The sequence below is a fragment of the Oryctolagus cuniculus genome, chromosome 7 (assembly GCF_051225735.1).
Source record: "Oryctolagus cuniculus isolate XC-2025 breed Fujian yellow rabbit chromosome 7, ASM5122573v1, whole genome shotgun sequence".
Taxonomy (NCBI): Eukaryota; Metazoa; Chordata; class Mammalia; order Lagomorpha; family Leporidae; genus Oryctolagus; species Oryctolagus cuniculus.
The window spans coordinates 42,169,497-42,194,161 of record NC_142873.1 but is presented as its reverse complement, the minus strand read 5'-3'; the positions used below and the strand labels follow the sequence as shown (position 1 = coordinate 42,194,161).

The 24,665-nt window shown below is 47.9% G+C and overlaps 1 protein-coding gene across 2 annotated transcripts; it reads left to right on the top strand.

Moving 5' to 3' along the window:
* Positions 1-241: 241 nt before the first annotated feature.
* On the top strand, positions 242-10,742 carry LOC138843054 (SLAM family member 8). Of its 2 annotated transcripts, XR_016210529.1 has the most exons (6): positions 242-716; positions 1,858-2,250; positions 4,782-5,078; positions 5,701-6,476; positions 6,628-6,765; positions 7,656-10,742. XR_016210529.1 is itself a non-coding variant. In XM_070077502.2 (5 exons), the coding sequence occupies exons 1-5, from the start codon at positions 242-244 to the stop codon at positions 7,667-7,669; spliced, it is 1,317 nt and encodes a 438-aa protein (XP_069933603.2). In that variant the 3' UTR covers positions 7,670-10,742. The 2 variants fall into 2 exon arrangements, 1 of the variants encoding a protein (XP_069933603.2); XM_070077502.2 differs by lacking the exon at positions 5,701-6,476.
* Positions 10,743-24,665: the final 13,923 nt, after the last annotated feature.

Here is a 24,665-nt window from a genome sequence, read left to right as displayed (position 1 = left end):
GTGTAATAAAAATATTATGAGTGTGTTATCTTTCGTACTGCGCTGTGCTGGTCCTCTGGTGATGGATTGAGATGATGCGATCCTTACTGGATGACGGGAAGTGAGGTTCATGATAGGCATCGTGATGCAGCATTGGGCATCCACATAGCGGTCATTGGAACACAGGTACCACACGCAGTGTTACAGCAGTTGGTAACCAACCTGAGTGCTAACTGACTGACAGGTGGGTAGCATATAGGGCATGGATGCGCAGGACAAAGGGAGGATTCGCATCCCAGGCAGGATGTGGCATGATGGTGGTGGGATGTCAGCCCAGGAAGCAGGTAAGGGCAAGGATGGGAGCAGGGGCCGTGTGTGTGTGAGAACCCAGCTGCTGCGTCTGCAGGGAGGGTCCTGTCTGAGCGGTGGTAGCCGTCCTGGCTCAGCTCATCACTGCCATCTGCTTTGCTTGCTCCATGCGCAGGGCGGGTCTGGGCGGTCTGGAGCCTGGTGGGTGGCCTGCCTGCTGCACCCTGAGTGCTGCAGGGCCCCGCCCCTGGGGTGCCGAGAGCAAATGAGCTCTGTGAGCTTAAACTTTTCCCCTGTTCTTGCCTCTTCCTTTTCCGATGCTTCCTCTGCAGCTGATCAGCCGGCAGGAGCTGCCATGGGGCCCTGCTTAGCAGCCCCCCACCTCTGCTGGGCCTCGGGGCTGCTGGCCTTCCTCAGCCCCCTCCTCAGTGAGTGCCCGGGGCTCCCTGGGAGGGAGGGCAACTGGGTGGGGCTAGGGTAGGTGGGGCCCTGCAGTCTGGGGAGGGCTCTGGGAGCTACTCTCTGGGAAAGAAGAAGATAAAACCATGGGGTTAAACCTGACAGATGTAGCACATTTGTTTAGGGCTGCGGTTGATGGAAATGGAAGAGGAAGAGATGGTGTTTGCTGGCAAGTATTGTGGGGACACAGAGATGTCACTTTTGGCAACAGAAGGGGATTTCTTTCCAGGGCCATGGTGTCAGATCAGAGCAGGCTGTGTCCCGTGTGTTGTCAGGTGAAACCGTCTGAACAGAGAAAGGTCCCATCAACCCAGGGATGACAAACACACTGTGGAGAGTCTGTGCCATGGCTGCTGTTTGGCGTGAAAAAACAAAGTACCAGTTTTCTGGGAGAGGTTACTAATCTCCTGGAGGTGGGGTCTGAAATGTTTGTCAATAAGATTCAGGAAACTCTGCCCTACAATCGTTACTTTACAGTCTCACACACCTGGAGTCATGTTGGCTGTGTTCTGATCTCTTGGTGTTGCCGTTGTCTGGGAGGGGATAGCCCGGTGTGTGCCTCTGACGAATGAGGGTCCTTGGAGGCTGCTTAAGAGTGACCCTCCAGTGGAGGATGGCCCAAGTGCTTGGGCACCTGCACCCGCATGGGAGACCAGGAAGAAGCACCTGGCTCCTGGCTTCGGGTCGGCGTAGCGCCGGCCCTAGCGGACATTTGGGGAGTAAACCCACGGAAGGAAGACCTTTCTTTCTCTCTCTCACTGTCTATAATGCTACCTGTCAAATAAAAAAAATTATTTAAAAAAAAGAGTGGCCCTCTGCAATAATGCACTCAGTGTGTGCTGGGAAACCTGCCCCATGCTCTCATGCAGCTCATGCCGTCGTTATGAGGCAGGCACAGACACTGAAGCCTACTGAGGGCAAATCACCTGTTCATGTTAACTCCACCCGATCCGGCACTTACTCCCAGAATTGCTTCCCATGAAATTTAGATTGCCTTCCTAAAATCAAGGGTTTCTACTGGATGGATTTGATTAATCAGAAAGAATTTCTGAGTTTCTCTCTTTTGCTCTGCTGAGAAAATGCTCACATTTCCCCTTTGCAACCCCCTAGGCATCTGCAGCACCTTGGGCAAGGGCCCTGAAGCTCGTGGCTCCGGGGTTCTGGATTCTGGACTCCACTTTCCTGTGAAGAGGACGCGAGGGGGCTCCGTGTCGTTCCATGTGGTGCAGCAGCCAGGATGGGCTCCTGGAGAGAAGCTGGAGGAGATCTCGTGGGGCTTTGGCCCTGAGTCAGCGTACAGAGTCATCCTGCTGGTCCACAGTGGGACAGCCTCTCCAACCTGGGTCAGCCTCGAGGACAAGTTCAAACCAAGGCTCCACATGCCCAACATGACGTCCCTTGTGATTGAGAATGTGACCTCACAGGACAGTGGGCAGTATCGGGCTCAGATCAGATTCACTGGAGGACTTTTATCTACCCAGGTTTTCCACCTCACTGTCTATGGTAAGTGACAGCCCCTGTCTGGAACCCCTGGCACAGTTCCTGCTGCTGTGCCCAGGAGCGTCTCCTAGGCCTGCTGTGCAGGGTCTCATCAGTCACTGTCTTGAGTGTGCATTTTTTGCTTTAAAATGAAGCATGGACTGGTGCTGTGGCACAGTGGATAAAGTCCTTTGTCTGTGTCGCCATAAGAGTGCCATTTAGAGTTCCAGTGCATCGCTTCTGATCCACTCCCTGCTGCTGCACCTGGGAAAGTGGCGGAGGATGGCCCAAGTGCTTGGGCCTCTGCACCCACGTGGAATACCCAGATGACACTTCTGGCTTCGACCAGGCCAGGCTTGGCCGTGTGCCCCTTTGGGGAGTGAAACAGCAGATGGAAGTTCTGTCTCTCCCACTCTCTCTGTGACTTTGATTTTCAAATAAATCAAAAATCAATAAGTCTTTTGTTAAAAAACAGAGCATACTCACCACCAACAGAGAGCAGAGCTGAGATTCACAGTGGGGCAGAATCACTTCAACATTTTAGGGGAGAAAACACAACTTTTGAAAATTTAGAGGCATTTGCAACAACAATAATTTTTACATGGTCACTTCATTTCTATATTATTATTGTTCTTTTCTTTTTAAAAAGGATTTATTTTATTAATTTGAAAGAGTTGCATAGAGAGGTAGATCCAGAGCGAGAGCGAGAGCGAGAGCGAGAGAGAGAGAGAGAGAGAGACATCTTCCATGCGCTAGTTCACTCCGCAAAAGACCGCAGTGGCCGGAGCTGCACTGATCCAAAGCCAGGAGCCAGGAGCTTCCTCTAGGTTGCCCATGAGGGTGCAGGGGCCCAAGGAGTTGGGCCATCTTCCACAGCTTCCCCAGGCCACAGCAGAGAGCTGGATCAGAAGAGGAGCAGCCAGAACTCGAACTGGTGCCCATTTGGGATGCCGGCACTGCAGTCTGGGGCTTTAACCTGCTGTGTCAGAGCGCTGGCCTGTATTATTATTATTTTGCTGTAAAAATTGCCACATAGTAGTGTGATGTGGGTCAGGAATCTGAGACAGTCTCACTGGGCTGGCAGGACTGTGTTCCTCTTTGAGGCTTGACGGAGAATCCTTCCTCCTGCCTTTCTCTTCTCCTTGCTGCCTGCATTCCTTGGTGCATGGCCACTTCCTAATGTAAACTAGCAAGGGTGGATCAGTCTTGAATTGCATGCCCTGACTTGTCTTTTTTTTTTTTTTTTTTTGTCTTCCACTTCTGAAGACCCTTATGAATATGTTTGGTCTTATGAATAATACAATAATTTTTATATGATTGTCAGCTAATCAGCACCTTAATTCTATTTGCTACTTTGATTCCACATGCATGTACCCACTTTGGCAGATTGACGGGGTCCACTGATGATCAGATGGATGTCATTTGGGTCACTGTGCTGCTATGACATGTGGACTTCTCGTGTTTCTAAGACCTTCCTACCCCCCTCCTTCCCTCCATACCAGCTCCACTCCACTCACACCAGACTCCACACTCAACTCTCAAAGCCTGGACTGGTGGTGGAGAGAGTTCACACTGGAAGGTTTCCTAGGAAACCCATCTGCCCACACTTTCCTTCCCTCAAGTTCTCTCTGCATAGGGAAACTTCCTGCCATGGGCACAGTGGCTTTTGCAACTTTGGGTCCCGTGTGATTTCTAAGACTGCCTTGTGACTCTGCCTCCTCTCTTCCTGTCTGCACCCCAAGTTCAGTTTCATGTTCTGACCACACTCGGAGCTATCCTCTGTGGTCACTACCACTGTGTCTCCCGCAGACGCGGAAGGCATGGGCCTTTCTCTGGCCTCCCGGAGTTTCCTGCTGGCCTGCCTCACGAGGGTCGTGCAGTCCCAGGCACCATCTCAGCTTCTGTCCCTTGCTTCTTCCTGTATTGGACTGATGCTACTTTCCTAGAAACAATGGATCCTTGAACATAGATTCTTTCTTTCTGTTTTTTTTTTTCTTTTTTTTTTTTTTTTTTGACAGGCAGAGTTAGACAGTGAGAGAGAGAGAGACAGAGAGAAAGGTCTTCCTTCCATTGGTTCACTCCCCAAATGGCCGCTTCAGCCTGCGTGCTTTGCTGGTCCGAAGCCAGGAGCCAGGTGCTTCCTCCCGGTCTCCCATGCGGGTGCAGGGCCCAAGGACCTGGGCCATCTTCCACTGCCTTCCCGGGCCACAGCAGAGAGCTGGACTGGAAGAGGAGCAACCGGGACAGAATCCGGAGCCCCAACCGGGTCTAGAACCTGGGGTACTGGCACCGCAGGTGGAGAATTAGCCAAGTGAGCCGTGACGCTGGCCTGAACATAGTTTCTTGTCTTCATTGTTTCCTGGGAACTTTTTACCAATTGCTTACTCTAGGGAGATCTGGGTGTGAACTCAGTGGCTACTGTTCCTGCTGTCATTTGCTCAATATTTATCTTTTGGGAAGCTGCATGGGCTTTAATGAGGTCATGGTGAGAGTAAGTGATCTGTGATGTACTTCACATGTGTGAGATCCCATGTGTTTGTCTCCTCCTGCCCCAGAGCCAGTGCCTGCTCCTCAAATCCTGGCTGAGTCACCGTCCATCACATCTGGCTGGTGCAACGTCACCCTGCAATGCAGGGCCACAGGGGCCACAGAGCAGCTGAACGTGACCTGGGAGAGCACAGGCCCCCCCAGCGAGCTGAAGCAGGGAGGGGCACCAGGACCAGCCCCCAACTCCTGGACTCTGGCTGTGAGTCTACCTCGGAGTCAGCCCAAAGCCAGCCTCACCTGTGTGGTCAGCAACCAGGGGGACCAGAAGAGCGCCACCTTGGACCTGGGTGATGTCTGTGTCCAAGGTGAGTGTGCCTGAGACAGCACTGGGTCTGTGGGTTTCAGCTTTTCTCCCTGCCACGTTTAGTGCCACCCTCTCTACCTGGACCCCCTACAGAGGTCTGGGAGTCCCAGCCCACTCCTGCTTCTGAACATTCCCCCCTGCAGGGAGGCCTGCCAGGACCCCCCACCCTACCCGTCTTCCATGTGGGTCCACGTTGTCTTTGGAGAAGGAAATCAGACTGTGTCACTCATCCGTGTGCTCTCTGGGACTGACCTCCAGAGACTCCCTGAAGGGTTCAGTCTCAGATGTTCCTCTGCCCATGCTGTTGGCCTCACTAGCACACCTCACACTGAGCTGCTTGCTGTAGTTCAATCTGAAAGTGTCCTGCTATGGTGAGTTTTAAGGCTTCTTTTATGGAGCAGACCGTGGCCATCCCACACAAAATGGTAATAATCCATTTATGTATTTCAATGTTCCATAGGCAAGAATACCTTAAGGAAAGGAGTCATGTCTTTTTCTCTTTGAATTCTTTTTCCGTGCATAGCTTTTGGTCACAGTATCTCCCAAATGGCGTTTCATTGAATGAATGAATGAATGATCTACAATCCTGAGTGAATCTTATTCTCTCTAACCTTTTATTCTAGGAGCTTTGATACATCAAGGTCGCTGTTACAGCCTCTCCCCACGTCTGTCCTGGGGTCTCAGCTGAAGCTGAACACTTACCATGACCACAGGAACCTCTGCACTTAGACTCCCACCTCCCCTGGGCCCCCCTTGCACCTGGCTCCTGTCCGTCTTCTCCCGGGAAACCCTGACACTGGCATTTTGACACAGCTATTTCCCAAATGTGGTGATCCTCGTTATCAGACTGCACAGCCTGACTATTTTGGGAACAGGATGGGTTCCCCTCCCTCATGACTCAGTTTACCCATCACCGTCTCTCTGAGGCCCCCTGAAGGCTGTGTATACAGTACACAGGCTGTTGCAGGGGTGGACATTTGGCCTGGTGGTTAAGAGGCTGCTTCTAATCCTGTTCCCCCTCTCAGAGTGCCCACGTTCGATCCCCGGATCTGGCCCTTGGTTCCAGCTTCCTACCAGTAAAGACCCTGGGAAGCAACAGGTGATGGCTCAAGTAATCAGCTCTCAACCACCCCCAACTGAGACCTGGGTGGAGTTCTCAGCTCCTGGCTTTGGTTGTGGGCCTCAGGGGGCAGTAAATCAACGCATGGGAGCAGTCTCTTTCTCAAATCCCAAAAACGTATGAAATCAAAGAAATGAAACGCACCTCTGTTGAGCCACAGTCTCCGTCAGGAGACCAGTGTTATGTTCTCAGCATTCCCTCCCTGGTGATGAAGCCAAGGGGAGGGACCAGGCTTTGTGCATCTCAGCTCCCCTGGCACCAACAGGAACCTGGTCATCGGTGAGTGAACCTTCCACGCTCCTCCCTCTTCAGCTTCTGAGCCAGGTCCCTTCCACCTTCTCCACCTACTGTCTCTCTCTGTCTCCTCTTGGCAATGGATACTTCAATTTCTCTCCTCCCTTAATCCTTATTTATTCTCCCTGTGTGACAGAAACAGACTCGCATGGACAGGCCATTGCTTGCCTTGTGCAAGTAATCCGGGGCACTCTTCTGGCTGTTCTGCTGATCCTGGGAGCTGGATTATTCCTTTGGAGGACCCGTGGGAGGAAGAAGAAGGAGACTGGAAGAGGCAGGTTGCCTTTCTTCTTTCAGGCCCCTATCCCTTTCCTTCCATGGAGGTCCCTTCACCTGCGTTTTGCTGCCTGGAAGTGGGCCTGCCGCGGAGATGATGGGGTGACCATGAACTGGGGTCCATGACATGAGGAGGGTTACAGTCCCCCAGGCATAGGATCAACCTTCAGTGTGTGTGATGCAGGGGCAGCCCTGCAGTGGGACCGCAGGGGTGATGGAGGTGGCATCCACTCTGCACAGCTGATGGAGGAGGAGACTCAGGATGGCCAGGAGAAGGTGAGAGCTGGCAGGTGTGACCAGCCTGGACACCTGCATGTCTCTGAGTGCCTAGCCCTGGGCCCCCTGAACTCAGAAACCTGCTGTTTCTGTCTCCATTCTCTTTTCACTGTTTTGTAGTACTAGGAGTTTGCACTAATAGAATTTACAGTTGATCACTATGGTGCCCCATGCTTTGGGGAAATTGACAAATGGTGCATGTCTGTGGGTATTTCTCCGGGGCCTCTCTATCTCAGCTGCTCCACCTGCCCTCCGACTTGCATTCTCAGGGTGGAGGTGAACAACAAGGAACCTATCATTAACATCCACAACAAGGCTAGAAATCTAGGTCTGGCCTTGAAGATCATCAGATTGGCGGCAGCAGATTTTGCCATGCCTAGGACACCTACTATCTGAGCCTGATCCTTTAGGTCCCTTCCTTTGTAGCTCTTAGCCCGCGCCAGTATCCTGGTTTGTCTTCGCCTGGCCTGGTGGCCACAGCTCTCAGGCACCCCAGGCCTGTGAGTTCCTCTGCTTGTGTTCGCAAGCTGCCCTCGCACTCAGGATCCTCACACCCGCCTGGTGAGGGCTCTTCCCTCGGCATTACCGTGACTCCTGACTCTTTTCTTCCAGGTGCCTCCCCATAGGGTGCCTGCCTGACTGTACACGAGGCCAGTCCCCCATTGCCTCTGCTGTGTCACCGGTGTGTGTCTTTTTGAGAGCACGAGACCCAGTGTGGGGATACTGTGGAGGCATTGACCGCGCTGGAGGAGCTGAGTTCTGGATCCTGAGTTGGAAGATGATGGAAGCAATGTGGGTGGTTGGGAACTGGCAAAGGAGTGGCCTGAAACTTCCTTTGCAGACCTTGCATAGGGCTCCCTTGGGGGTGTTGGGCAGTGTGTGTGTGTGTGTGTGCGTGTGTGTGTGCGATTGTGGTAGTGTCTACTGCACATTGTGTACCTGGGCTGGAGCTCTTTTCCTTTGGCATGTGTGCTAATGTCACGCTGCCTCCGCCTCAGCTCGTGGCTTCCTGGGCAGTGGGAAGAGAAGTCTGTGCTGTCTCTGGCCCTTTCCAGATGCGTGTCTCCCAGAGAACAACCCTGGGAAGCAGTCAGGAGTTTTCTTAGGAAAACAGCCTCAGCTCACCCTGATCTCCAATTCTGGCAGCTGGTGGTGAGAACAGGTGTGCAGTGTCACCGCACACCCTCTGGTGGGTGCTGCTGTGTCCTCTGGCGGGTAATGCTAGGGGAAGGTGTGACCTGATCATCTTGGCCTCTCCACTTAGCTGCAGTGCCTGAGCCTGCTGGCCCCAAGCCCTAATGCAGCCTTTTTGTTGCTCACTCTAACACTGCCCGGTTTGGCTCTGCGACTTCCAGTGACTTTGCTTGACCCAGAGGTCTGAACTGAGGATTCTCCCCCTCGTGATATCCCTCCCCTCAGTGCCTGAGGACCTGATGTAGCCCGTTTGCATCCTGCTGTATGGATGCTCCTTTTCTGCATGGGGGTCCTCACTTGCTTGGATCCTCTTCCTCCTGCCTTTGGCCCTGGGGTTCGCATCACAGTTAAGCTGACTGATGAGCTAGGCTCCTGAGTCTTGATTCTTCCAGTTCGGCTGAGCTTCCTCAGATCTGACTCCAGAAATCAAATGTCTGAACAGGGTCCCTGCTAAGGGCTATGATCCAATGCTTGTGACCTGCTGATGGTGGATGAGTGAGTGAGGGCAGAATAGGGCTCTGTCTCCGACTTCTTGTTCTCAGACTAAGCATAAATCTGATGATGTGAAAGATACCATATCCTCACTGACAGGTGACCAGTCATAGCTGGGCATCAACACCTATCAGCCCAATGTAAGCTGTGACCACCCATTGACAGTTCCCACTACACCTAAAGCAGAAAAAAATAAGGAAAATAAAAAATAAGGAAAAAATTTTTAAAAAAGAGAAAAAACAGACTTTTCAAGCCTCTATTATACCAGGTTTTATCTCAGGTACTTTGGAAATGTTATTTGTTCTAATTCTTACAAGAACCTACTGGGATAGATGTGATTATGCCCATTTTAAGGGACAGGTAACCAGTGTCCCAACCTATCTGGGAGAGAAACAAAGTCTTAAATTCAACACTGAATGAATACAAAGTTCACATCTTACTCCTTCTTCACCTGGCCACTTAAGCTGCTGAATCCTGGAGTGTCAGATGGGAGTATCCTGCATTTTTAAAAAAATTTATTTGACAGATATAGTTAGACAGTGAGAGAGAGAGACAGAGGAAGGTTTTCCTTCTGTTGGTTCACCCCCCAAATGGTTGCTATGGCCGGCAGGCTGCGCCGATCTGAAGCCAAGAGCCATGTGCTTCTTCCCGGTCCCCTATGAGGCAGGGGCCCAAGCACTTGGGCCATCCTCCACTGCCCTCCTGGGGCACAGCAGAGAGTTGGAGTGGAAGAGGAGCAACTGGGACTAGAACCCGGCACCCCTATATGATGTTGGCGCTGTAGGCGGAGGATTAGCCAAGTGAGCCACGGCGCTGGCCCCTGTATCCTGCATTTGTTCCTCTCCCAAGTCAGCTTAACTGTGATGCAAGCCCCAGGGCCAAAGGCAGGAGGCAGAGGATCCAAGCAAGTGAAGACCCCCATGCAGAAAAGGAGCATCCACACAGTGTGATGTGAACAGGCTCACCTGTGACTCAGAAACGCCAGCTCAGACTGAGCTCAGATTGAGCTCATTGGTGATGGAGAGCTTGTGGTTGAAAGAAGAACTTCCCCTTAAGTGGACAGTGGGGCACCATGGAATAGAAGATGTAGGGATTCAAATTCAATCCCATCGAGGTGGCATGTACCAATGCCATCTCACTAGTCCCAGTGATCAATTTCTGTTCACAATTGATGGTAATGATGAGACTAAGAACCAAAGGGATCACATAAACAAGAATAGTGTCTGCAAAAACTAGCTGATAGAATCAGAAAGGGAGAGAATGATCCAACATGGGAAGTGAGATACACAGTAGACTCATAGAATGGCAAATGTCCTAACAGCACTCCGGCCTCATAATCAGCCCTTAAGGTATGCGGATCCGGCTGAAATGCCCATGAGAGTATTTCAGGCATGGAAAGCCAAGACACTCTGGGGGAAAAAAAAAACCTAAATGAAAGATCTCCACGAGTGAGATCCCAGTGGAAAGAATGGGTCATCAAAGAAGGAGGTATCTTTCTCTGAAGGGAGGAGAGAACTTCCACTTTGACCATGGCCTTGTCTAAATATGATCAGAGTCGGTGAACTCAGGGGGCTTCCATAGCCTTGGCAGCTCATGACAAGAGCCTAGGGTGATTACTGATGCCATAAACAAGAGTGTCAGTTTGTTAAGTCAACAACAGGAGTCACTGTGCACTTACTCCTCATGTAGGATCTTTGTTCTTAGTGTGCTGTACATTGAGATTTAATGCTATAACTAGTACTCAAACAGTATTTTTCACTTTGTGTTTCTCTGTGGGAGCAAACTGTTGAAATCTTTACTTAATGTATGCTAAACTGATCTTCTGTATATAAAGAGAATTGAAAATGAATCTTGATGTGAATGGAAGGGGAGAGGGAGTGGATAAGGGGAGGGTTGCGGGTTGGATGGATGTTATGGGGGGAAGCCATTGTAATCCATACTCTGTACTTTGGAAATTTATATTCATATTCTGTCTTTGCTACTTGCAAATAAAGATGTCAAAAAATCAAAAAATCAAAAAAAAAAAAAAAAAAGAAGATGTGGAAAGAGGGACCTAGTGCTTTGGTGCAGGTGAGATATTGAGAGAGCAAATGCTTCTCCATCTTGGGTCTTTGTTTAGGTTTCTTCCTCTCCATTCAAGGTGTGTATTGGATATCAGCATTGCTAGCCTCCAATGACTCTGCCTTGCATTATTATTTGTAACATTGTTCAATAGGCTTTACTTAACTTTCTCATTCAAACTTTCACCAATTTGGTGAAGCAGAAATCCCCATTGTGCAGATAGAGAAATAAAATCCAACAATATTGAGTACCTCATGCATGTTGAGCTCCCCAAAGCGTAAGAGTGTTGACGTGATTTGTGTCTTCAGTGGATTAAAAGTTTACTCATTTTGATGCCTTCTTCTCCCTCATCTCAGAAGTCCAATCAATCACCATTTCACTAAACATCCTGTATACTGTTCTCCTCTTATTTTAATCCCATAATGGTTTTTTGTGTCAAGATCACTGGCCTAAGGAGTCCCTATATAGCTGATATTTTGGTGTGTCTGTAAGGATGTTTACAGAGTAGGTAAGCACTTGGATTACTAGAATGAGAAAGCAGATCACTCACTAATGTGGGCAGGCATCATCCAATCTATAGAGGGGCCTGATTAGAACAATAAGGTGGAAAGAGAGCTAGCTGCTTGAGTTAAGACATCCGTAGTCTCCTGCTTTGGACACTGGTACTCGTTGCTCCCAGGCCTGTGTGGATTCAGACGGGGATTTACCCTACTGGCTCCTCTGATTCAGGTGAGGTTGGACTGGAGTTCCAGCCTGGCGTTCCTGGGTCTCGGCTCTTACCCTGCAGACGCTTGGGCTGCTCAGCCTCCATAGTGTGTGAGCCTCATGACGAATCTCTTCCTATGTATCTGTATATACTATTGGTTCTTTTCTCTGGAGGGAAGTGGTTCTACTCTAGCGGAACCATTTTTACAGTTCTACCAGCAATGTATAAACATGTCTTAATTTCTATTCCAGTTCTCATTATCACTCATTTTGTTGATTATAGCCATTCCAGCAGATATAAAGTAACATTTTATTGTGGTTTGACTTGCATTTCCCTAGTGACAAATGACATGGATTATTAATGTACATTTTGATCATTTGTATATCTTCTTGGCAGTAATTTCTTTCTCTGTATCAGAGAAAATGGTCTTCCATTTTCAGAGAATGGTCTTCCATTCTCTGATTCACTCCTTAAATGGCCGCAAGGCAGGGGCTGAGACAAGCCAAAGCCAGGATCTAGGAGCTTCTTCCAGGTCTCTCACATATGTGGCAAGGGCCCAAGGACCTTGGGCATCCTCTACTGCTTTCCCACGTCCATCAGCAGGGAGCTGAATTGGAAGTGGAACATCCAGGACTCGAACTGGGGGTGTCCATATGAGATGCCGGTGTTGCAGGCAGTGGCCTAGCCTGCTATACCACAACACCAGCCCCTCTCTCTTGAATTCTCTGTCATCATTACAGGCATTCAGAATCTGTTCTCTGTCTCATGGCAATAAGAATTACCATGTGGACATAAGTGGGGAAGGGTTGAACAAAGCAAGTGAATGTAGATTTTATTGAGAAACAGACTCCTGCTTGCCACAAGGGGTTCATCAAGGTCTGAGTACTGAGAGCATATGCAGGGAGTCCATATCAATTGATCATTTCTTCTATATAGTTTCTCTCTCTCTCTCTCTCTCTCTCTCTCTTTTTTTTTTTTTTGACAGGCAGAGTGGGCAGTGTGAGAGAGAGACAGAGAGAAAGGTCTTTCTTTTTGCCGTTGGTTCACCCTCCAATGGCTGCCGCGGCCGGCGCGCTATGGCTGGCGCACCGCGCTGATCCGAAGCCAGGAGCCAGGTACTTCTCCTGGTCTCACATGCGGGTGCAGGGCCCAAGCACTTGGGCCATCCTCCACTGCCCTCCCGGGCCACAGCAGAGAGCTGGCCTGGAAGAGGGGCAACCGGGACAGAATCCGGCGCCCTGACTGGGACTAGAACCCGGGGTGCCGGTACTGCAGGCAGAGGATTAGCCTAGTGAGCCCCGGCGCCGGCCCTATATAGTTTCAATATGCTAAGGGTCTTTGTTTCTTTCTATGTCTTTCATGTAGCAGTCACAGTTCTTGATCAGTTAAGAAATGTTACCAACCATGTGGGAGGTGTGACAGTTGAGGATATTGTTGACCTGAGCACTTAAGGTGGGTTATGCCTGCCTGATCACTTGCTGTGTTACTTTGTGGTGTGTTCTGCTATGATGCCAAAACCTAGTTTCTCATATGATTACCTATGGGTTGGGACCCATTGTGTTCTGTAACTATTTTCTTAGGGAAATGTCTTTTGTCCGATCACCAGAGTACAAAAATATTGTTCAGCTAGCCATTGTGGAAATGCAAATCAAAACCACCACGAGGTTTCACCTCACCCCAGTTAGAATGGCCCTCATACAGAAATCACCAAGCAATAAATGCTGTTGAGGATGTGGGAAAAAGGCCCCTTCATTCACTGCTGGTGGGAATGTAAACTGGTGCAGTCCTTGTGGAAGACAGTGGGGAGACACCTCAGAAATCTGAAAATAAATTTACCATATGACCCAGTGACCCCATTCCTGGGAATTTACTGAAACAAAATAAAATCAGCATCTGAAAGAGTTATCTGTACCCCCATGTTCATCACAGCTCAGTTCACAATAGCTAATATCTGGAATCAACCCAAATGTCCATCAGCTGGTGACTGGATAAAAATTGTGCTATATATACACCATGGAATACTACTCAGAGGTAAAAAAATTAAACCCTGTGTTTTGCAACAAGATGAATGCAACTGGAAGCTTAGTGATATGAGGTAGCCCCCAGAGACAAATACCATATGTTCTCCCTGGTCTGTGGTAACTAATAGAGTACCTAAAATGTAATGTATTGAGTAAAATGGGCATTTTGAGATTCGATGATCTGGTGTCAGGGAATCTAGTGTACAGCCCTTGTCTTGATTGTTGAGGAACAGTTTTTTTTTTTTTTTCTTTTCTCCATACTATTTGTTGAACTCTTTACTTAGTGTCGTATAAAGTAAACTTATGAGTATAAAGTAAACTGAAAATAGATCTTTGTGAAAATTAAGAGTGGGAATAGGAGAGGGAGGAGGAAGAAGGGTGGGTGTGTGGGCAGGAGGGTAGGGTAGGGTGGGAAGTGTCACTATGTGCCTAAATCTGTATATATGAAGTACATGAAATTTGTATACCTTAAAAAAAAAAAAACAACAGAACCTTGTTCCTCATTCCCACAGAGGCCTTTCTTAACTTCCTGTTAACCCCTCTAGCTCCTCTCATCATCATGCCTCTACCACTTTGTTGAATCAGTTAAGGGTACAAGAGGAAGAGACAGAAAAGGAAGTCAGGGAGATAAGATGTGAAAAGTCTTGACTCACTCTTTCTGACTTTGAAAATGGATAAGGCAACCACAAGCCAAGGAAGTGGTGTTCTTATGTAAAAGACCCTCAGTTGCCTTGCTAAAGAAAATGAAGACCTCAGTTTTATAACGGCAAAACACTGCATTCTGGTAATAATCTCAATGGGAAAGAAATGGATTTTCCCTTAGAGTCTCCAGAAAGGCACGCAGCCTCAAGACACCTTGCTTTGATTCCAATGAGACTTCCGATCTCCAGGACTAAAAGAAAATAAAGCTGTGTTGTGTTAAGACATTAAGTGGGTGATGATTTATTATGGCGGGGATATACAATAATAAAGATTTAAGACAATAGTTTCAAATCCTTTGGATGTTCCAAGGCCTTTAGTCTGGTCGCCTCTGTGGGACTCTGCACTGCAAACCTTCAGTTGTTTCTGTGGCTCCTATATTTGAAAAATAGTACGTCTAAATTGGAACTTCCCAAATGTGCTTCCCATTCAGTCTGCCCAAACTAATGAATGTCCCCTCTGTCTTTCCACTTGTTCTAGCCACAAAACCATGGTTTCATCCTTGCTTCACTGTTTTTCTCACACTCCTTTTCATTTAATGGATGAACTGCTTTCCTGATCCTGTGTCTCACCTGCACTATTGCAGTAGCCTCTCGGTTTCCCTGCTTCTATGCTGAATGCTTTAAATGTGATTCTCAAACAGCATCCAGAGTGACCCTTTCAGTATGTAAGTAGCATCATGTCACTCCTTAGTTCAGAACTCCCCCAGTTTAACTAGAAGACCTTATGTACCTATGACCTCACCCCCAGCACTCCACTTAATCTATTCTGAGATGCTGAGTCTTTTTGCTATTCTTTGACATGGCAGGCAGGCTACTGCCTCAGGGCCTTTGCTTCTACCTGGAGTTCTTTTCTTCCAGGTAACTGCTTGTCTCGTTTTTTCTCACGTGCTTCAGGCTATTGTATAACTGTTATCTTCTCAGTAAGATCTTCCCTGACTGTCCCCTACCCCAAACCCCATTTATAAATGCAACCTCTTCCTTACTTCCTCCTGTTCCTCTGTGACATTTTTCTCCATAGCATTAATTACAGGGATATGAGTCAGGTCCATTTAGGTTGTCTCTTAAAGCCAGATGAATGGTCAGGGAAGCCTCCAGGTGTAAGGCAGAAGCCCTGGTGTGTAAATAGCATCAGCACACCCAGAAGACTGCACACGCGGGAAGTTATGAACTTGCCAATGTCACACAACTCACAGGTGCCTAAGCAAGCTGGGATTCAAACTTCAGAGTCAGATGCTCTTGACTACATGTTATACTGGTTAAATCAGTTACAGGCCATTTACATGATGGAATAAGGTTCATGTGATAACAAGGATAAAGGGTATCTTCGTATAGTTGAGTGGGAAAGTACCAATGAACTATTGTGTGTTATGGAGTTGTAGGTACAATATTATCCCAATAATGTGAGAGTGTAGTCATGCATATTTATGTGAGTGTAAAGGAAGTCTAAAAGTTTTTTTTAACTTTTATTTAATGAATATAGATTTCCAAAGTACGACTTATGGATTACAATGGCTTCCCCCCCATACCGTCCCTCCCACCTGCAACCCTCCCCTTTCCCACTCCCTCTCCCCTTCCATTCACATCAAGATTCATTTTCGATTATCTTAATATACAGAAGATCAGCTTAGTATACATTAAGTAAGGATTTCAACAGTTTGCTCCCACACAGAAACATAAAGTGAAAAATAATAGATGATTTTTTTAAATGATGATGAAATCAGATCAGACCTATTGTCATGTTTAATCCCAGTGAGAGTCAAGTTGGGAATTGATAATTTTTTTTTTACAGAAGATCAGTTTAGTATGCATTAAGTAAAGATTTCAACAGTTTGCACCCCCATAGAAACACAAAGTGAAATATACTGTTTGAGTACTCGTTATAGCATTAAATCTCAATGTACAGCACATTAAGGACAGAGATCCTACATGAGGAGTAAGTGCACAGTGACTCCTGTTGTTGACTTTACAAATTGACAGTCCTGTCTATGGCATCAGTAATCTCCCTATGCTCCAGTCATGAGTTTCCAAGGCTATGGAAGCCCTCTGAGTTCTCCGACTCTTATCTTGTTTAGACAAGGTCATAGTCAAAGTGGAGGTTCTCTCCTCCCTTCAGAGAAAGGTACCTCCTTCTATGAAGACCTGTTCTTTCCACTGGGATCTCACTCACAGAGATCTTTTTGCCAGAGTGTCTTGGCTTTCCATGCCTGAAATACTCTCATGGGCTTTTCAGCCAGATCCGAATGGCTTTAGGGCTGATTCTGAGGCCAGAGTGCTATTTAGGACATCTGCCATTCTATGAGTCTGCTGAGTATCTGAGTATCTCGCTTCCCATGTTGGATCACTCTCCCCTTTATTTATTCTATCGGTTAGTGTTAGCAGGTACTAGACTTGTTTATGTGCTCCCTTTGGGAAGTCTAAAAGTTGATAAATGAAAAAATCCCCACAGAAGTCTGCTTCTGTCTCTGTAGCATCGACTTCTTTATAGCACTTATCAGAAGAAAGATAAAAATGATTTCAATTTCTGAGGGTAGTAATATAATCAGATCTGTGTTCCAAGCAGATAAAGCTAAATTAAGCTAATCGGAGGCTTGCCACTTCTGAAACAAGAGAAAATCTTATTCTCATAGTCCCTCTTTCTATTGTGTACAAATGATTTTTCAAGGTCTTTATTGAAATCACCCTTGAAAATCTCTTGATCTGGATACACTATAGACAAAGTGAAATTCTGGTCTAATTGATCCAAGTGCACAATCCCATGAATTGATCACAACCCTGGCTGTTCATCAGATCACCTGCAGAGTGTTGGAAAACATAGATTACTTGCACCCTGTTCCCAAACTGGACATCATCTGCCTTAAAAAGCAAACAACCAGGCCAGTGCCGCGACTCAATGGGTTGATCCTCCGCCTAGCGGCGCTGGCACACCAGGTTCTAGTCCCTGTCGGAGTGCTGGATTCTGTCCCAGTTGCCCCTCTTCCAGGCCAGCTCTCTGCTGTGGCCCGGGAGTGCAGTGGAGGATGGCCCAAGTGCTTGGGCCCTGCACCTGCATGGGAGACCAGGAGAAGCACCTGGCTCCTGCCTTCGGATCAGTGTGGTGTGCAGCCACAGTGTGCTGGCCGCGGCGGCCACTGGAGGGTGAACCAACGGCAAAGGAGGACCTTTCTCTCTGTCTCTCTCTCTCACTGTCCACTCTGCCTGTCAAAAACAAACAAACAAACAAACAAACAAAAGCAAACAACCGAACAAAGGAACTCAATGTGGGACGCCGATGCCTGCTCAGGGTTGAGACCTGTGAGCTCTGGGAATGCGTGTGGCAAGGGGAGACTGAGAGTTTGTTTTCCCAGCAGTCCTTGAAGTGTCCTCATGCCAAGTATGGTACTGATGGTTGAGGGAAGCAAGGCGTGTGTGGTGGGGGCTCACAGGGCGGCACGGTGTGGAGTGCTGCCCACAGGTCAGAGTCTGACCTTTACACTCTGAGATTGACCTCACAAACTGGCTCATCCTTCACCCAGCTTTGTCTTGACTTGGAAGAAAAATATGGCTAAGAAATTTCATAGGACATAGATAGCACCATATTAAATTAATAAGTATGTATTAATTTACTGTAAAAAGGGGATACCTGTCAACTAGACAGAGCATTCCTGTTAGCCTGACCAGTGCACCATCTTCCCAAGGAAAGGCTGCACCCAGGCAGCCATGGCTTCAGCGAGCGACTTGGGGAGTCCAGAGTCAGGGCAGGGCGTGGACGCTGCTGGTGTGGATTCCGCCAGCCTTCCAGTCTGCTCTGAGTCTCCATGGGAGGATTTACCTGACCACAGCATGGAAATCTCCCGCCAGCCCAACAGAGCACTTTATTTGTCTTCACGTTGCCCATGACATCACTCATTACAAATATAATTCCTCTGGCCGGCGCCGCGGCTCACTAGGCTAATCCTCCGCCTTGCGGCGCCGGCACACCGGGTTCTAGTCCCGGTCGGGGCACCGGATTCTGTCCCGGTTGCCCCTCTTCCAGGCCAGCTCTCTGCTGTGGCCAGGGAGTGCAGTGGAGGATGGCCCAGGTGCTTGGGCCCTGCACCCCATGGGAGACCAGGAAAAGCACCTGGCTCCTGGCTCCTGCCATCGGATCAGCGCGGTGCGCTGGCCGCAGCGCGCCGGCCGCGGCGGCCACTGGAGGGTGAACCAACGGCAAAGGAAGACCTTTCTCTCTCTCTCTCTCTCTCACTGTCCACTCTGTCTGTCAAAAAAAAAAATATAATTCCTCATCCACAGCATGGACCTTCAAGTGGGTTTCAGAGGAGAGCAGAGGTAAGCATCAGTGCCTGGGGTAACTGTTCTCTTCCTAAAAGCCTTGGTTTTACCTGTTCCCCTACCATTTCCAGGGGCACACGCCAACTTTTGCCATCTCTGGGTCTCTCCAGATGCTGGGAAAGTCAGTATAGGGACATCCAATAAGAGAATGTTGCCAGGCTGGACACATCCACCTAACTGGATGGGTTTGAAGCCCCTCAGACACACCCCAGTTCTCAGCTGGCAGTTTTCTGGTTCACCTGGTTGTGCATCAGACAGGTGAGGCCGGCTGGGTTGGCTCAGAGGCAGACTCACAAGCAGGGCCAATGGGCTGTGGGTTGGTCCCAGGGTCTCACCCTGCTCCAGCTCCCAGAGGAGGCCCTTGCTCTCCCAGGTCACGTTCAAGTTCCCTGTGGCCCTTTTGGCCTTGTGCTCTGTGGTGGCATTGAGCCAGCCTGGTGTGATGGGTGTGATTCCTCCAGGATTTGAGGAGGGGCACTGGCTCCAGGGCAGAAAGGGACACAAGAATGATTATTGCATTTGTACGACATATTCTTCATCTACCACCTCATTTGGTTTCAGAGCACCCACTTGGGAAGGCAGGGCATTTGCAGTGATGATAATAGAATCTGGAGACTTGAAATGGTTTTCCCAGTCACAAACTGAGAAAGTAACACATAATCCCAGTTATGAAGAACGAAAGGCCCCCAGAACCTCTTGGCCCTCTCTGCCATGTGCAACTTGCCCACCCCACATGGCAGAATTCACATCCGCTTCCACTCACCAGAGCCTCCTCAGCCCTAAAGCACATGGATGCGTAATCAACCTCTTGGGAACTGCACGAGGCAGGCCCTGGAAAGTGGGTTTGTGGTTCCTCCTCCCGCTGAGGATGCTGCTAACACAAGCCTGCGAGTCCCGGGCTGTCAGGTTCTGGAATGTGCAGGTCGCTTTGTTCTACGGGGAAGGTACGACTCTTGCCTATTTGGGAAGTCGAAAGATGAACACTGTGTTCCGCATTCTCGATGGGATTCTGGCTTCTGTCTGAAGCAGGGCCCCACCCCACGTGCTAGAGGTTTGCGGGCCTCAAGGCATAGGGGAAAGGAAAAGTAGAAACTTTCAGAGAAGAAGCCACTGCTCGTACTCTGACCTCACGGTGGTGATTGATAAACATCTGATAAAAATGCTTTACCGGTGTAAGTTAGGTTCAGGAAAACCCCAGGTCTAGACACAAGAGGGGACTTGGTGCTGATTGGTGAGTGGGATTGAAGTTCATGGGCACAAGGAGGTTGTCAGAACAGGCCTACGTCTTTGAGGCCCGTGTTTTGACTTCACCATGGGGGTGAGGTCTAGGCTGTGGCTTTGTCGTTGTAGGGAAAGAGGTGGGACTGGAGCGGATATTGCAGGAAACGTGTCCATCTTCAGGCCTGGGAAGTCACGATGAGGGGCTGCTACCTGCTGTGTGGTTAGGTGGACTCAGTGAGAAACTGGAATCTAACCCTACGCTGTGCATGGCTCTGGGTGTGAATTCTCACCAAGTGCTGGAACTCTGGGCTCAGAAACCGCCTTGGAAATAGAGGACACCTACGGGTCCCAGCAGAGGAGATATTAGTAGAGATGGGTGGAATAGGTTCTTGTCTTCATGCCAGAAAGAATTCAGACGTGAGACAGAGAGCAGTGGTAAGCGAGGTAGCAAGGTTAACAGGATCGAGAATCTGTCAGACCGAACGGGCACCTCTCTGGATGGAATCTGAGAGAGTGCCTCGTCTGTTTTAGACTGGGTAAACAAGGTAATGAAGTTTGATGGGGTGAATTTTCCTGGCAGGCCAGGCAGGCTTCTAAGGAAGGGGCTGAGAGCACACAGCCTGTATTCAGACTGGGGCTTTGAAAGGAACAGGATCCAGTTCTTCCGGCTGTTTCTCCTTCCCTTCCTCCCTCTTCTCCTGGACACAAGATCTTCTGGGTGTGCAGTAAGCGACATTCCTCCCCAGATTTTGTTACTCAGTGTTATCTGGCTGAGTAGCTCGCCTGGCAGCAGGTGGAGGAAATCCCCCCAAGGTGCCCTCCTCGGGGGAAGGCTGTGAAGGTTTGCTAACCAGTGTTGTCAGGCAAGGTAGCCCCTGGGCACTGGCCAGAGAGGATTCTCTTGGGAAGCCCCCCTTGGTGGGGAAGGCTGGGACCACCTATAAAGTTACTGGAGTATGGACAGGACTTTGTTGTGTGAAATACCGGGCTGCTTCCAAGGCTACTACACTGCTGCATTTGTATCCACAGGGGCTTCGTTTTCCTAAAGCCCCTGTCACACACATAGGCTCACTTCTAGCTTCTTACCTAGCAGTCCAAATGCTTAGGCCTCTGCCACCCATGTGGGAGACCCAGATGGAGTTCCAGGCTCCCGACTTTGGGCCTAATCCAGTCCCAGCCTTTTTAACCATTTTGGAGAGTGAACCTGTGGATGGAAGATCTCTGTGTGTCTCTCTGTCTCTCTGTAACTCTACCTTTCAAATCAATCAGTCTTACACAAGAAAAAAATGGATATCCACAAATGGATAACAATAAAAAGAAAATGACAACACAGCAGAATTACAAATGTATACTATCATTTAAGGGCTCTGACAAAACATTTGCCAGCTTTGGGTTACATGCTCATTCAAGAGTAAGGACAAAATAAAGACTTTTCCAGTCAAATTGAAACAGTTTTTTGGCACAGCCACTTAAGCTGATTTTTGTGATACCCACATCCCATATTGGAGCGCAGGCTTAAGTTCTGGCTACTCTTCTTCCAACTCCAGCTCCCTGTTAGTGCGTGTGGAAAGGCAGTGGAAGATGGCCCTACTGCTTGGGGCCCTGTCACCCACATAGGAGACTCGGATGGAGTTCATGGCTCCTGGCTTTGGCTTGGCCCAGACTTGGCTGTGGGTGGGCGTTTGAGGAGTGAACCAGCAGATGGAAAACCTCTCTATCCATCTCTTGTCTCTCTTTGTCACTCTGCATTTCAAATAAATAAGCAAATAAATAAATAAATATTTTTTAAAAATTGAGACTGCTTATCTCCAATAGACAGCCACTAAGGAACCACTGCATGGAGAAGAAAAGAAGTCCCAGAAAGAAAGTTTGAAAAGGGAGAGGGAACAGTGAGCAGAGAAATTGACAAACAGGAAGCAAACCTGAACACCAATTTCATAAAAATATTTATTTTTGCTGTGGTAATGAAAATAGACTGGAAACATTAGACAGCAATAATATTTAAGATAAGAGTGAGATGAGAAGATTGAAAGTGACTTCATGTCTTTTAATTTTAGGAAGATGGTAGATCTTGATTTAGACTTAGAGTTAGATATGCACACTAAATTTTAAGTTGGATCATTAATAGAATATAAATACAGTTTATCACTCACAAGAAATTTGGGGAAATTAGAATAAAAATTTAACTTCTCTCTGTCATTCTACCTTTTATATAAATAAATATTAAAAAAAACCTTAATATGAATTACAGTAATTGAAAAAATACCAAAAATTAATAAGGAGAAACATGATGCAATTGACTCATTTGGATTAATAAACAGCAAACCTAATGATAATTACATAATACATTTTATTTCCAACCACATATGAAACATTTATAAAAATGGCTAACACTACCACCACTAGTCCACAAACAGATTTTAGTGAATCTGAGAGTTACTATTTTTCTTCTCCATCTGTAATGCAAGTTGTGTAGAAATCAATAGAAGGCAACTAAATAAGTTCACATTTTTGAAATAAAGAATATGGAGGCAGCAGAGATGAAAAAATGACAATATGATAAATAAGGCAGACTAATTTATTTGAAACATCAAACTAAATAGTGTCCTTGACAAATATAACCTCATAAAACAGTGTCATGAAGAAACATAAAAACACAAAGTACTAATGATATGGGCAGGCAGGAAGTCAGTTGAGGGACCAAGAGCTAAGGACTGCGCACACCCAAGCCATGTACACCGTGCAAATCCCATCCCTTCTGTGGCTGTTCAGGATGGCCGAAGTCTTGGCACACCCCCCCCCTCATCATGCAGCTAATCTCAGGTTCCATCATGCACCAGATGCCGCAACATCTTCCTGGAGATCGCTACCTGTGCTGCACACCCATCCCCGGTCCAGCCTCCTTTGAACAATTTAATCAGGCCCTGCCCAGACTACCATGACCCGGTATCCTATAAAAGGGATGCCCTCAGCATGGATGGGGGCAATTCTCCTTCATGATGTTGTCTGAGTGTGCACTATCCCTTTGCCTATCAACAAATCCTGCTTTCCTGCTCACCTCCATCTGCGTCTCCTTGTTGTATTTTTACATGCAGGAAGAAAAGAGCCCAGACTAGGTCTGGCTGGAGGTCTCTCAGAGCACAGCCAGGGTTCCTGATCCTCACAACATAATGCAGGGGTCCTGTCCCCACAACACTAAAATATTGCAACAGAAATGACAAATCTCCTCCTGGTAGAAAACATTCAAGTAGAACCTGGCAGTAAATATTCAGTGCCTTCAGCAGATACTGGTTGAGTATCTGCAGGGATACAGTTGATTTCCGCAAATCTTTTCTTCAGTCTTCCTGGCCACCCAGGAAGATTTCGTTTCCTAGACTCTCCTGCAGTCATGTCAGACCACTGAATTGAATTTTAATCACTGGAATGTGATTCCTTACCTTTGGGCCAAGAAATTAAGAACTGTGTGACTTTGTTACGTGGCTTGAAGCAAAAGACTGCAGAGTGGGAGAGCTATGGGATGGAAGAAGCCTGGATCCCTGGGTCACTACTTGAAGGTACAGGGCCCAGAGGAGCTTCTGACGTGCAGTGCACGGCGATGTGATTGGGAAGTTCTTGTTGTAGGAAATCAGGAGATGCTGGGGTTGTTTGTTACAGCAGGTGGTGCTCACTATCCTGAAGAGCACACCTGATGAGGTGTTCTTCTAGGGCCTTGGGATACTTTAGCACATAGAAGAGACGGTACCTGCTCTCCTGAGATGTGGGTTCTAGTTGAGGTGGTGGGAGATGGAGAAACATTAGCAGAATGAAGAAATAATTTCCCAGCATGTTAAAGAAGTTATAGAGAAACTGGAGTGGAGGTGGATACTGGAATATTGTTCTTTATTTTTAAAGATTATTTATATTTTTATTTGAGAAGCAGGAGAGAGAGAGCGCGAGAGCGAGAGAGAGACTACTTTTCCATTTTCCATCTCTGGTTCATTCTCCAATGAGGGCTTGTTCAGGGCTGAAGCCTGGAAGTAGGAGAATGGCTGAGGTCTCCCCAGGGAATGGCAGGAAGCCAACTGCTTGTGCCATTGCCGTTGTCTTCCATGGTCTCCATCAGCAGGAAGCCGGAATCATGAGTCAGAGCTGGCAATCAGACCTAGGCCCTTGACAAGGAATGTGGAGGTCTTAGCCAGAGTCAGAGCTGCTAGGCCCAACACCCATCTCTGAATGATGCTCGAGAGGGTGGCAGGTAGGCCTCCATGAGGAGGTGAGATTTTCACAAAGAATAGAGTGAGATAAGAGAGTCAGTCACACTCACTTCTAGCAAATGTTCTAGGAACGGATAAACTGAATTTTGTACACACGACTATGGAGAAGAGACAAAGTAGGAAACTGTATGATTTGTTTTATGAACTTTATTTAAACTTGATACAAAATCTAGCAGTAAGGAAAGTAAGACAAAGATAGATCACAACTCACTCTCACTTATGAATATAGATATAAAAATCCTGAACAAGATATTTTGCAAACTAAATCTAGCACTTTATAGAAATGAAGACCCAGCGCCATGACCAAATTCACCCTTGGGTTCATCTGTGGAATGAAAGGATGGTTTAACCTTGGTGCTGTGGTTTCAATGTGATCCCAATTGCTCATATGCTGAAAACTTAATTCCGAAGTTCATATGTTAGTGGTATTTGGAAGTGGAGCCTGGGCAAGGTAGCAAGAGTTAGATGAGGTCACGAGGCTGGGACATCAGTGATAGCATTTGTAGCTTCGTAAGAAGACCCAGGCCAGCAGGTTTGCTCTGTCTCACCAAGTGATGTCCTCTGCCATGCTGTGATGCATCGAGAAGGGCCTCACACACGCCCAGCAGATGCCAGGGTCTTGCTCTGTGGATTCCCAGACTTTGGCACCATGAGCCTAATAAATT